The 13,875-nt window shown below is 49.3% G+C and overlaps 1 protein-coding gene across 2 annotated transcripts in view; it reads left to right on the top strand.

The window, feature by feature from the left end:
- Positions 1-13,875, top strand: part of TBC1D8B (TBC1 domain family member 8B) — a 1,314,750-nt gene that overhangs the window by 485,571 nt on the left and 815,304 nt on the right. For both annotated transcript variants that reach the window (XM_069612733.1, XM_069612732.1), the window contains exon 5: positions 3,411-3,651. In XM_069612733.1, coding sequence (XP_069468834.1) covers positions 3,411-3,651 — 241 coding nt within the window. The remainder of the gene's footprint in view (positions 1-3,410; positions 3,652-13,875) is intronic.

Here is a 13,875-nt window from a genome sequence, read left to right on the forward strand (position 1 = left end):
CACTATCACAAATTCACATTTCTTGCACCAATTGACTAACACGGGTTTAAAGGACTTCATTTTGATATGGCACAAGAAAAATTTCATATTTAGCAATCACAATTTACATCAGATTTACTTGCAAATTAAACAATAGAAAACATTCACAATACAATGGAAAACTCGTTTTGCTACACAACTTCAAAGGATAGGCAGTGCTTTGGGATTCTGGTTTGGGAGGCAAGGGAATCAAAAGGAAATTTTGTTTTGCAACACACATACAATTTATGTAATGCTTGGCAATTCTGGTTTGGGATGCAAGGGAATTCCTCAATGGAGAGGGAAATTAGCTATTCACGCAGTTTATGCAATGGTTCTTTTCAGTTATAGTTTTTAATGTTGATATGCATATATGATTTTATTTACAGGTTTATGTATATTTTTGTATTGAGTATAATGTTTTGTATTTTGAAATATGTAAAAATTGTATGTGTAAAGTTTGAATTTATTTTCATTCTGTATCACATTAAAGAATTTGAATTTGCAAGGGAATAAATGGGGAATTTCGTTATGCACCCTCGCCATTCACTTGAAAGGTAGCGTTTTAGGATTACTTCTTTTGGGATTCAGGACCCCCCCCCCTTCTGGACATAAGCCAGGGGTTTCAGAAGGACAGTCACCCAAGTCTTTGTCTATTCCGGCTCCAACCCACTGGGCATGAACTTTGTTAGTTTCAAATTCTAACAACACTCATCCTATGATTTTTCTATATGGGAATTGATTTAACTTCAATTCAATGCGCTGAGGATTTGCACAGCTTCCCCCTCCCCACTATTTAATGAGAAGGATTAAGGCGGGCTGTTCCCAACACAATTGCATTCAAATGAATAGAGTAATTTTCTATAGTGGAATTCATTTTGATTAGATTTAATACAATGTGCCAAGGGCCTACCTAGTTTCACCTCCTCTACCCACTTATGGAAAGGGATAAAGTCAGGTAACTCTCCACACAATTGATGGCTTTTGGATGTCTCTACTTCCATGAGAGCCCTTGGTCAGGGAAAAACAGCAGGGCTCCTCTGAGGACAGCACAGATATGGTCAAGGGCTTCAGTCAAGTATTTTCTCCTGCACCCAGGCTCCCTTTGGCTTCTCTGATTGGGGTTCCCAGCTAGCTTATAGACTTCCCTGTCACTGTCTCCAATGCAAGGATTGAGGCCTCTCTGCTAGTTGTTCCGTGCACAAGTTCGGACCTAGACTATCTCCAGGAATAAAGTGGACAAGACCTGTTCTGATGCAAAATGGACCTCTTATTGCGCTGATGACACTCCTACATTATCATAATTCCCATGGTAAGAATTGGCTAGCACTCTCCCTTCACCTCTTACGAAGACCCGCACTGGATGCTGATAGGACCAGAAGTTGGGAGATATGTATGATGTAGGCTGAGGGAGGAGAAGGATGTCATCTCAAAATGACAATTGGGTTTTACCTTTTTGGCTTCTGAAAACAACATGGCAGCTATGCTAATTTTTCTGAATACTACATGAATCTATATATTTTTATTGCGAGTCGGAAAATACTAATTTTATTTGGGCATGCTCCTTCCTGGGTGGAGCAACCGTTATTTGAGCTTTGTGGCTGTGCCATAATAGTTACAACTCTGACACTACACACTTTCAACATTAATTTCACCGGCTATCAGTCTATCAATATTTCCAATTCTTCAGATTTATGAAAATGCTAGAATCATAATTTTGATCATAACTTAAGTTATGTACATCACATACATTTGGCCTTTTATCCCCTTTAAAATGAACCCGGGATGAGCTCTATGGGACACACGATGCACTTTTTATTCGAGAAAATGTATTCAATGTTTAATCAATGGCACTGCATAATAGGTGCTCCAAGTTTCACTCTTATGGCCCCTGCCAATTTTTAGGTATCCATTTTTCCTTAAACATGTGACCAGCCATCTGCTCAGGCCAATGTTGATTCAATTTTCTTCTCCTGAGCTTCAAAGAGCTTTGCTCAGGGCTAATGCACCATTAATGGTGAACCTGACCTTAAAGGTCATTTCTGTTGGTTATGTTATCTGTATCACCATAGTTTCAATCTCTCTTGCAACATTTCTTGTATTTTTAACTGAAGCTCTAAGCCTATTTCCATGATAAACCCGGCCCTAAAGGTCTTGGGGTCGAAATTTTAGCTCAGGGAGAAAAACAAGTTGCAGTTCACAATTCTGAAAAGCTAGCGTATTACATTTACCCACCACGTACATGTAACTTTCAATACTGCGCCAGGGCCTGTTCACAATATAATCTTTCTTTATATACTGCATAAACAGAAACAAGTTCACTCTTGGTATTCTTCACATAAATAGGCCATATTCATCCAGTGTTTATTTATGCAAAAACGAAATAGGCCTTTACCTATAAATGTTGTCATTTTATGTGCTGAAATTAAATATTTGTATTCCTCATGAATGCATTTTGTCATTTGACTTTATTTCTTAAATGTAAGGCATCATTTCTTCTTTTTAGCTTCCAAATGCACAGTATTTCAAATGTATTTATTTCCTTCCATGTGTACTTCTGCAGCCTTAACCGCAGCACATGTCTTTTTGGAATCCATTGCACAATGTTAATAATATTACAATTCTGAGTTGCACTTTCCTTCATCGGAGTGCCTGTACATTCTAACGAAATGGAGGGAGTCCCATTCTCCCTCATTCACTAGGCCTCACGTTGAAATCACTGATTTGTACTGACTTTTATATTTCAATGGAAATCCACACTTAGCCAGTCTCACTCTCACAATGGGGCCTAGCATGGCCTCTCCATCTCTGTTGCTCTGGGCTGTCTTTATATCCCACACTGCACACACGTATCTCACTCACACAAACACACACACTTCCACGATCTACAGTTCACAATAGCTAAATGAGTAAAGCTCTAGAAGTAGAATGTGTGGCAGACACTTATCATCAAGATGAACATCTCCACTATACATATTGACTCACTTTTACAACATCCAGTGCCAAGAGACCAGAAATTGTCCCAGAAATGCTGCCTTTTTTTCGTTGCCATGCAAATTACCTTCCTGCCAGCGTGCAGCCTTTAGATTTGATGCGTTTAATCCTCTTCTGGTGAAGGACGGTGTATGGTTAATTTCGGTGATTATGAGGGATGAAACTCGAATAAAATGTCCCAGCCTTGTTTACCTAGATTTTAGTCCAAGCTTATGACAAATGGGAGGAGTTTAGCCCCGAGATGGACTTGAAAGATATTAAGGATACTTATGGAGTGACTCTCGCAAACAAGTTGTTCAAGTAATCTATGTCCAGCAGTAAATTAATTGCAGGTGAAAGAGCTAGAACTGCACACTGAAAAGGTGTAACTTTAGTTTTCTCTCTCATCGTGTCTGCAGTAAAACTCATAATTGCCTGGGATGAAATCTCGCGACTGGAGAAGACGACCAACGTGATCTTGACCGAGAGCATACACGTGTGCGCCCGGGGTGAAGACCATTACTTTTCCATGCTCATGCACATTAATGAAACCTTCCTTCTCATGGACCAGCTGGCAAACTACGCAGTCAGGAGGCTTTTTGACAAGGACACGTTTGAAAATGACCCAGTACTCAATGACCCTTTGCAGATTACAAAGCGGTAAGGCCAGATGGTTGCAAGCTCTGTTTGCATATGTAACTCCCGTGCTGCTTGTGAAACAATGCAAAATGTGTTCCTTGGCCTTGCTGCAGCGGATGTTTACATCGTGTTTTTCATTTAGTTTTTCCTCACTGCAGCAAAAATCCATTTCCAAAAACAAAGCATCTTCTAGTCCATAAAATCAGCATTCATACATATGCAGTTACTGGTGTTTTAGGGAAATGGTGACGAATATAAATTGTTACAAAATGATTTGTGTTAAATGTATGTATGTGTTGTCTTTAGTTGTTATTTTGTTGGCCTTAGTAAATACATTTGAATTGTTCTGGTTGAGTGGGTATGATATGATATGATTAGTTATTTATAATGCGCTTAATACCCAGAGGTTTCTGAGCGCTGACCCAGGGATCCAACCTGTTTTGCTCCGTGTCGCCTTGCTTCCAAGGCGAGCATGTTTCCCCTGAGCAATCCTCCTGAGAATGTGCCCATTCTTATTGTTTACCCTGAAGTAAACTGCCTCTTGCTGGAGCGAACTCCATTTAAGCTTCAAAGAGCTGGCCCGAGGGCCTTACGTGGAGTTATGAGCCCTGAAGACCGAGACCAGGGTGTTAAATGAGGTTTACGATCCCATAACTACTTGTACACACAAGGGCGTGAGCGATTATCCATGTGCTGGGGGTGGAGGGAGATTAAAAAGAGGCAATCTGCCTGTGGTGTTTGCTTGGAACTGACTGCTTCCCAGCAAACTGAAGTGGACAAACGTGCAGAAGGGTGAAGGAGTGACAGGGTTTCCCAAGTCTGGCCGGCAAAGCTATGGAGTGGCAGTCGATAAGGGTGTATCCGAGCAGGGCCGGGCTGCATCTGCCAGGCGCACCCCAGCAAGATGATGGCAGTGTGTTGGGGGAGCTGTTCACCAAGGTCTTGTGTACCAGGCGCAGCGCTGAATGGTGGATTCGGACAGTGGCCGGGCTTCGTCTTATTGTGTGGCCGGCGGCGGGCTGGTGTGCCTGGGCCGGCGGCGGTCTTATGGCTGTGGGGACACAGCCTGGGTGCCGGAGCACCTTGAATGCCGGCAACATCCTGGATGGTGGGTGCTTGGGCTGGACCCATGGCACCAGGCTGGTATGGGGGCCCAGACCAGCAGGGGACCTGCCGGGCCGGGATCAAACGGCGAGGGCCTGCAAGCCAGGGCTGCAGTACTGTGATCACACGTGAGGGACAGAGATGACAAAAGTTCCATAGTTGGAGTCAGCAACCGTTCTGCTGCATGTGTCTGCAGGGGCTCCTTTTATTAGCTCTTAAAAGGGCAATACAAGTTGAAGGAACACATTACATTAAGAGGGCAATTCACGTACGAGGGTCACACAACACATCTGTTTGTGCATACTGAGTGAGGAGGCGAGTGGTTGCTCCCTCGGTGCCTTGCTCCTGTGATAAGAGTGAATGCCACACTGAGAGACCTACCTCAGGGCATAGTGTATGATTGGCTAACTTCCAGGCCCAATATAAGATTTACGAGCCATGCCTGCTTGTATGACCCAGAAAGTGGCCAGTGAGGGAGTACCACGCAGGGTCGGACTGGGGTATAAAATTGTCTGGGGCACCAATGAAAATGTGGCCCACAGTTCCAAAAGGCAATTCATTCCTTTTGTGATGGCTTATTTGAAGATTCTAAGTGATCCGGCCGTGGCTGATTTTGCCGCGGCCGGAAAGTTTGCATGTGAAAGGTGCGAACTACCAAAAGTTTGCACCTTTCTCATGCGAACACACTTACATACCCACAACCCCACCCACGCCAACACACCCATGACACACCTCCCACCCTCAACACACCCCCAACATAAACAAACCCCACTTAGCTTGTCTTCACGCTGGTTCCCTGCGGTGCCAGTTCCCTTTCACTTCCGTGATCGGGAACCAGCGCTGCAGGGTCCTTTTCTTTTTTCTTTTTTTTTTCTTTTATGGGGGCTGCAGGGGTTTCCCCCATAACCCCCGCTCACTATACTGTGTGGTATAGTGAGCAAGGTGTTGCGGGGGACACCCCCGCATTCTTTTTATTTTACTTACCATAAAGGTTCTCATGGGCAAAAAATGCTACCACCAAAGGTGCGAACTTTTGGTGTTCGAACCTTTGGTGGTAGCATTTTTCGGACTTTTTGCCCATGCGAACCTTTATAGTCGGTAAAAATGTACAAAACCTATTTGAATAGTACGCACTGGGAAGTTTTTTTGGTAAAATGTAGTGCACATTGTGCAATGTAAAGAATATTTATTCAGCAGCAATGGTCAAAACTACTAGCTGCAGAGTGAAGTAACTCATCAAACTGGCCCACATTGGCCAAACAACTGGCCCACACTAGCATTTTGCGTTTTTGGTTCGGGCGTTGGCCAATTGACCTACAGGCCAGTCTGAGCCTGGTTCCACGTCACTCCCCCGGTTGATAATTAGTGTTTTGGCCCGTTATCCTTTTTTCATCTTAGCTCATATGTGGCTTTGTAGCACCACCTGTGCCTTGTAGAGTGGGGGCGATTTTGTTTGAACAACTCTCCACTACACATTTCTGGTTGCCATTTGTTGCTAGCTGTGTTTTTGGCTTTTTTATTGACATTGTGTCACACTGTTAGAGCTTTTTATCTGCTATAGAATATTATTTTGTTATGCCCCCTAGATTTCCCTCACAGCTTTTCACGTTAGCTTGATGTATGGCAAGGTTCTGGGCAGCTGAAGGGGGACTCGTAACCGCTCTGAAACTAAACAAATCTTTCTCAAACAGGAAACGGCAGATTTGCTCCCTGCGTTGGAATAGAAAACATGGTTTGGCAAATGCAAAAGTTTTAGATGTGAAATGACAATGGGCTGTCTTTGTTGTGAATAATAGGCAATGGTGAATTTCGAGAATTTGTGTTTTGACGTATTATATAGCGCACCATGGTATAAAAAGTTAACAAAAGTTATTTTACAGTGATAGCAAAACACTGCTATAATGTTTACAAACTTTCTGCCAATCTAACCTACTTAAAACAGTGTCCCTCCCGCTACCTCCTAAACATACCACCAGCAGCACCCGGGACAGCATGATGCGGGTGAAACTTACTTTGTAAAATAAAAAAATAAAAGCTTGCCTGCATTAGCAGTGAATCCGCCCTCTCACTGCGTACTTTCTCAGTGTTTACACACTGGAGACTGACGGCACTCTTCCAATTTGCACGGAAAAAATAATCTTCATTTATTTGCGTAGTAAATCTTCAAGTAATTAAAGTGAACAATCACTTTTTCAGTGTTGGTTTCGTCATTGTAGCCAACAGTGTAAGCAGACTTTTGTTGGGATCTCGTGAGACCCGCTGACGGCAGCCTTGCGAGACTTCCGACACAACTCGCAAGACCCGGAAAAGCGCGCTGGAGGATTTTATGGCGCAAATGACACGAGCAAGTCGCGCTCCCGCCGCTCCTCATATGGGAGTAATGAAGAGACTTTAGAGGATTCATTGTTTGCACCACCCTGCACCATGTACTTTATGCAGTTCTTGAACTTCTAAAGCAACAGTTATATTGTGTTTCTACTGCTAACGTTACTGCAGCATTAAAGTTGCTAAATCCAGCTGGCTTATCCCCTCTTTATTTACTACAACTTTCTCTGCCAGAAGGTAACTCAAGTAAGTATTTTTCATTTGAAAAATCTTGTATCGCACACGTCTTAAAATCGCAGATGCTAATGGAAATATTTACCTCTGTGCCGGGCCGCACTGCTTGCCGCGTTAAGGACTTTTTGCTTCGCGGTTTCCCTGAGCTTGGGCCGTGGGCCATTAACGGACTGGTTGGCCCACTGCGGAGGTCCATATCATGTCCATGATTAATGTTCTGTGTGCCCTCATGATGCTGTCCTGTTGGGTAATGCTACTGGGGTTGCAGGAGACCCTACCCACACTAAAAAGAAATTTGAGGGAGCAGCTACAATTCCAGGCCACTGTTACCTTCTGGATACACTAACTGTAGCTGCTAAGGAGTCTCTCTTCTACCACGTTGCTGCTGGAGGCTGGCTAAATCACTCAAATACACTGGTAGCGCCGAGCGTGTGCAGTGTGTCTTGTGTCTTCAATGTTAGCAGGACGGCGGGACGCCAGTGCCGTTTGTACCAACTAGTGCCGAGCACTGAAACACTGAAGCGACAAAGGTATAGAGGAGCTTTCTGGTGGCAGAGGAGAAATGGGGTAAGAGGTTTTTGCTCTAACTTTGTGGGTAAAAGATGTATTGCTGCCTTTTAGTACCAGACTCTGCAGCTGTAGGACAAGAACACGTCTTGCTCTTTACCCCCCCTTGCCTAATCCACTCCTCCCCTATCGCTCCACTTCCATCTGCATAAGGGTAGAAACAAAGGTATAAACGTCTGCTTAAATAGTATTGCTGTGACTGGCTGAATAACGAGCCTGTTCACAGGGTTGGCTATTCTCCGCTCTGCCTGGTAGACAATCTGGGAGCCTGACTAGAAATAACCTCTACAGCACAGAGAGGCAGATCTTACCTGAATTCTCCTTTACTCTAGCTATACCCTGCTACTCGTCCAAAGAATGCACATCCTCATATTCTAGTATGCCGAAGCTGAAGCAACACGCATACAGCCAATGCAGCAACACTCAACGATAAAACAAACGCCCGCACAACCAGATACCCGGGGAAACCAGATTCTGCGGGGCTGCCCTGCTCAAAGAAAGACAAGAGATCGCTGGGGTCCCCTTGGCTCTCTTCAGCCCAAAATAACAACGTACTTGTTGTGGGGTCTGGCATGGATTCACATGCTCATGAATTTAAGAATACATAGCAGACCACACATGCACAACCATGGGAGGTGGCAAGGCTCAATCTCAATTATTTCAACAACTCAGCATTAAGCATCTCTTACCTCCTCACCAGGCTCACCTTCAGGCGAGCAGGTTGCGCAGCACTGCCTGGCCGACTCTGGACTCCTCCCTGGAATCCCGGTCGATGCAGTAGAATCTCGTGCAGGTGTGAGTCGACCTCCACGTAGCAGCCCTGCAGATGTCCAGCAGGGATATACCAGACAAGAATGCCATGGTAGCAGCGATCGCTCTGGTTGAATGGGCTCTCGGACGGCCGGGCAAGGGTCGGTCTGCCAACCGGTGACAGTGCATATTGCAGCCAGACGCCATCTGGAAATGAAGCCTTCGAGAGGGTCTTCCCTTGGTTCACAGGTCCAAAGTTCACAAACAGCTGTGATTTCTTCCGAAGACTCTTTGTGCGGTCCACGTGGATTTTCAGTGCTATAGCCACATCCAGCGAGTGCAAAGTCCTCTCAGCCGGTGGCAAAGGCGACGGGAAGAAAACAGGTAACACCAAGGGCTCGTTGAGATGGAAGTCCGATGGCACCTTGGGCATGAAGGAGGGGTGCGTCCTCAGCACCACCCTCACCTCATGGAATGTCAGGTATCGAGGTTTACAGGAGAGGGCCTCGATCTCTCCCACTCGTCGTGCGGAGGTGATGGGCACAAGAAACACTGTTTTCCACGACAGGAACTTCAACGGTGCCGAATGCAGAGGCTCGAATGGCGGCCCCATGAGCCTGGTCAGCACCATGTTGAGCTGCCACGCCGGGGCAGGAGCCTTCACCGGCAGGAACGATTGGAACAGTCCTTTCATGAACTCCTTCACCAGGCGATGAGACCATAGGGATGACCGCCCCAGAGTTCTGGTGTAGCAGGAGATGGCCACCAGATGGATCTTGATGGAGGCATGTGCAAACCACGCCTTGGCCAACGATAGCAAGAACGGCAGCACTTGAGGGGACGTAATCCACAGAGGGTTAATCTTCTGTGCACGGCACCAGACAGAGAACCTCTTCCATTTGTATCCATAGCACTTGAGAGTCGAGGACGCCCCGGCCTTTGCAAGCACCTCCTTGCAGTCCGCCGGGATATCGTATCCTCCGAACTCTAGTGCTGCAGGAGCCAGGCCTGCAGGTTCAGCGACCCCGGGTCGTGGTGGAGGATGGCGCCTCCTTCCCTGGCAAGAAGATCCGCGTCCGTCGGCAGTTTGACTGGGGGAGGAGGGGGGGGGACGCTAACAGGTCCAGAAGGTCCGGGAACCAAATCTGCCTCGGCCACACAGGTGCGACGAGAATCATCCTGCACCAGGACCGTCTGAGTTGACTGATGAGTCGCAACGGCAACGGTGGGAACGCATACAGGAACAGGCCGTTCCAGGGGAATGAGATGGCATCGCCCATGCTCCCCGGATGGGGAAACCTGCTGGCGAACCTCCGGCACAAATAGGTCGATCTGGGGATTGCCCCATCGTCGGAATAGGAGATCCACTTGATCCTGCCGCAGCTCCTACTCGTGGCACGAGCGCAGCTCCCTCCTGAGTGAGTCGCCGATGGTGTTCTTGATTCCTGCCAGATGGAAGGCCACCAGAAACATCCCTTGGGCGACGGCCCAGTGCCACAGATGCTGTGCTTCCTTGGATAGGGCTGGAGATCTGGTGCCCCCCTGCTTCCGGATGTAGAACATCGTGGTGGTGTTGTTGGTGAAGACCCTTACCACCTTGCTCTTAAGGGGCGGAAGGAACGGCCTGAGGGCCCAGAACACGGCTCGGAGCTCCAGGACATTGATGTGTAGTGACCTCTCCTCCAGGAGCTAAAGGCCTCTTGTGTGGAGAACTCCCGTGTGCGCTCCCCATCCCTCCAGGGAAGCATCCGTCGTCACCGTTTCCTGATGCGCCGGGGCCTGGAAGTCCATGCCCGCCGCCAGATGCGCGTGGGTACCCCACCACCGGATAGCTTGGTGGAAAGTCTTGTTGAGTGAGATCCTGTCTTCGAAGCTGCCTGCCGCTTGCATCCAACGGGCGTCGAGGAACTCCTGCAGTGGTCGCATCCGCAGTCTGCATAGGCGCACGAGGTAGATGCACGAGGACATCATGCCGAGTAGGGACTTGATGGACCTCACCCTGGCCACGTCCATGGTCAACAGCCGTTGTACCTTGCCCATGATGGCCTTCGTCCTTTCCTCCAATGGCAAAGCCAATCACGCCACTGTGTTGAGCCTGGCTCCCAGGAACAGGGAGGCTTGCGATGGTACCAAGTGGGATTTTGCAAAGTTGATCGAGAATCCCAGATCCGTGAGCAGTTGGACGGTCTTCGCTGTGTGATCGACGGCGAGTTCTCTTGACTTTGCTCGGATGAGCCAATCGTCCAGGTAGGGGTAGACATGGATCCCCTGCAGACGCAGCCGCGCCGCTACTGGTGCTAGGCACTTGGTGAATAACCTGGGCGCCGACTTCAATCCAAAGGGAAGGGCCTTGAACTGATAGTGTCGCGCTTGGACGACAAATCGCAGGAATTTGAGATGTCTTTTTGGAATGGGGATGTGGAAATAGGCATCCTCCAAGACCAGCGACAATAGGAAGTCTCTTTCCTCCAGCTGTTCCAGCACGTGCTGGAGGGTGACCATCCGGAACTTCTCGGACTTGATGTAATTGTTTAGACGACGAAGGTCCAGGATGGGTCGCCAACTGCCGGTCTTCTTCAGGACGAGGAAGTATAGCAGTACACTCCGGAGCCCCGGAGTCTCTTTGGGACAAGCTTGATGGCTCCCTTTCTTAGCATCGCCCGTACCTCCAGCAGCAGTTGAGGGACATGGTTTTCCTTCCTGGCCACGGGTGGAATACGGGGACACCTCTTGAAATTCCAGAGTGTGCCCGCAGGCCAGGGCATCCAGCACCCAACGGTCGCTGGAGATGGACTCCCACACGCTGACAAATTTTGCCAGCCGGCCTCCCACTGGGTGCTCAGGTGGGGTCCGACGCCACGGCCGGTTAAATCCTGTTTCATCGCGACTTTGCCACCTTGGCCTCCCTGGCGATGACAGGATCCTCCTGTCTTGCCGTGTCCTCTGTAGGCCTCCTGCGACGAGGACCGGCCGCTTGGCAGTACCACGAGGAACCGCCGCCGAATCCTTTGGCGGCACCTTGCTTGAATCCGTAGTTCCGAAAGGACGGCCGTTGTTGTTGAATAACACCCAAGGCCTGAGCCGTCTCGCTGTCCGCCTTGATGCCCTGTAGTGACTCATTCACTGTCTTGCCAAACAGGTTTTTCCCATCAAAGGGCATGTCCAGAACCCTGGTCTGCACATCCTGGTGGAAGTCGGTGGCCTTGAGCCAACCGTGCCGTCGAAGGCAAACGCTGTTGCCCATCTGACGAAAGCCGGTGTCGGCGATGTCCGTGGCCACCGTAATGGCATGGTCCGACGCCACTTCGCCTTCCTGTAGGATTTCCAGGGCCTCAGCCCTCCTGTCGTCCGGGAGGAAGTCCGGCAAGGGAGCGATCTTGAACCACAGCTCCCTGTAATAGCGTGCCACGATCGAGAGGGCATTGGCCACTTTAATCGTTGTCACCGCCGACGAGATGACCCGTCGTCCCATGGCGTCCAGCTTCTTCCCCTCGCCGTAGGGCGGGGATGTTGAAGTTGAAGCCGTCGCCCCCGCCGCTTTCTTCTTGGCCGCCGCAGAGACCACTGAATCCAGGGACGGCTGTGCCCTGAGGCAAATAGGGGCGGAGTCCGGGACCCAGTACTACTTCTCGTACCAGTCTCTCTTAGCAGGAGCCATGGATGGGTTCTTCAGGAACACCAGCCCCTCGTCCCAGATGTCGTCCAGTAACAGGACTGAGAGGACAGTCTTCCTCTTGGCCTCCCGCCGTTGGTAAAGGAAACCTTCCTTCTTCTGTTCTTCGGGGCAGAGCTGGAAGAGCTCAGATGCCCTGGCGATCAAGGCGTGGATGAAGCCAATCTCGTCAGGGGGGAAGCCCGAGGAGGTGGTGAAGGGAGGTCCATTCAGTCATCACCACTGTCGTCGTCCGTCCCCATCGTCACCGTCTCCGTTCCCATCTCATCCCTCGGAGAAGGGGATGGGGATGAAGGCTGGAAGGGGGGAGGAGGATGGACTTGTCTCTGCTTGTTGGGCGGGCTCCCCGACGGTCCAGGCCCCGGTGGGTCGTCAGTGGGGGGGGGTAAGGGCATCCTTGCCCTTATCTCCATGAACAGGTTCTGTATAGCCATCAAGATAGCTCCTGAATTGTCCTGTGGTACGGGCACCGGCTGCAACGGGACCGACGGTTGGGGTGTGGTGTCCTCCACGGCCCTTTCTTCCTCGTCGCCCCCCCATTGCTCTCCTAGTCGGCCTCGTCAGGATCCTTCCCGTGTGCCCTGGATTCCTTGAACTTCCTGTCCAGGATTGTTTGGACGTTCGCCAACTCATCCTCAGAGGTGGTATCTGTGTCTGTTATGGCTACCGTGCCCCCCCCCCTCTTTCTCCTGCTGGGGTTTCACGGGGGTCTTCTCGATAGGCACACCTGCGGGTGGCAGGGAAACTTTAACCCCTGAAGTCATCTCCACTGGGGAAGTCTCCTTAGGGTTCGCCAAAGGGCCGCCACGACTCCCTCAATTGAGGCCTTAGCTGGGTGAATCAGGGCCTTCACGACCTTGGCCGTGCCTGAGGCCTGCACCTTGGGGGGAGGGTCAGCGTCTCTCTCCCCCTCAGCTGTCTCCATTGGGATCGACCAGGGCTTCTCCCAAAGCTTACCCGGGTTCTCAAACTTGGCTCGTGGTTGATGGCGTCTGTGATAATGCGCCCTGCCTGGCAGCTGACGAGCCCGACCGATCGGTGCTCCCGGGGCCCGCAGACATGCGGTGCTTTGCCTTTTGTTGGGCCCCTGTCGCCGGAGCGCCCTCAAAGGTCTTAGAAGACCGCTCGGATTTCTTCTTCTCACCCACTGCTGGGCTCTTCCCCTCCAGCCAGTTGGTGAGTCGAATACGACGATCCTTCATTGTCCGTTCGGACATGTTCTTACAAAACGCACAGTCCTTCTCCACGTGCGATTTGTCATTGTGAAGGCAGTAGAGGCACAGACAGTGCTCATCCTCAAATACGTTCTGAAGTCTGCATCCAGGGCAGCTCCTGAACAGTTTGGATCCAACAGGCGTCATGCTTCCTTTGTCCTGGGCCATGTCCACGCGGGGTAGGCTTCAAAGATCTTCTGGAATCCTCAGAGAAGTGGAATACACAACGAAAAGATGGCCTTGAGGGGCATAGAAAATTCCAAAAACGGGTCCCCGTTGATCGGAAGTGGAGTCGGTGGAGCTTGAGGCTCGATTTAAAAATATAAGAGTAAACTCTTCAAAAAAAACACTCGAGAGCTACAGCACGAGGACTCCCAA

The sequence above is a fragment of the Ambystoma mexicanum genome, chromosome 5p (genome assembly GCF_040938575.1).
Source record: "Ambystoma mexicanum isolate Mex_15411 chromosome 5p, UKY_AmexF1_1, whole genome shotgun sequence".
Taxonomy (NCBI): domain Eukaryota; kingdom Metazoa; phylum Chordata; class Amphibia; order Caudata; family Ambystomatidae; genus Ambystoma; species Ambystoma mexicanum.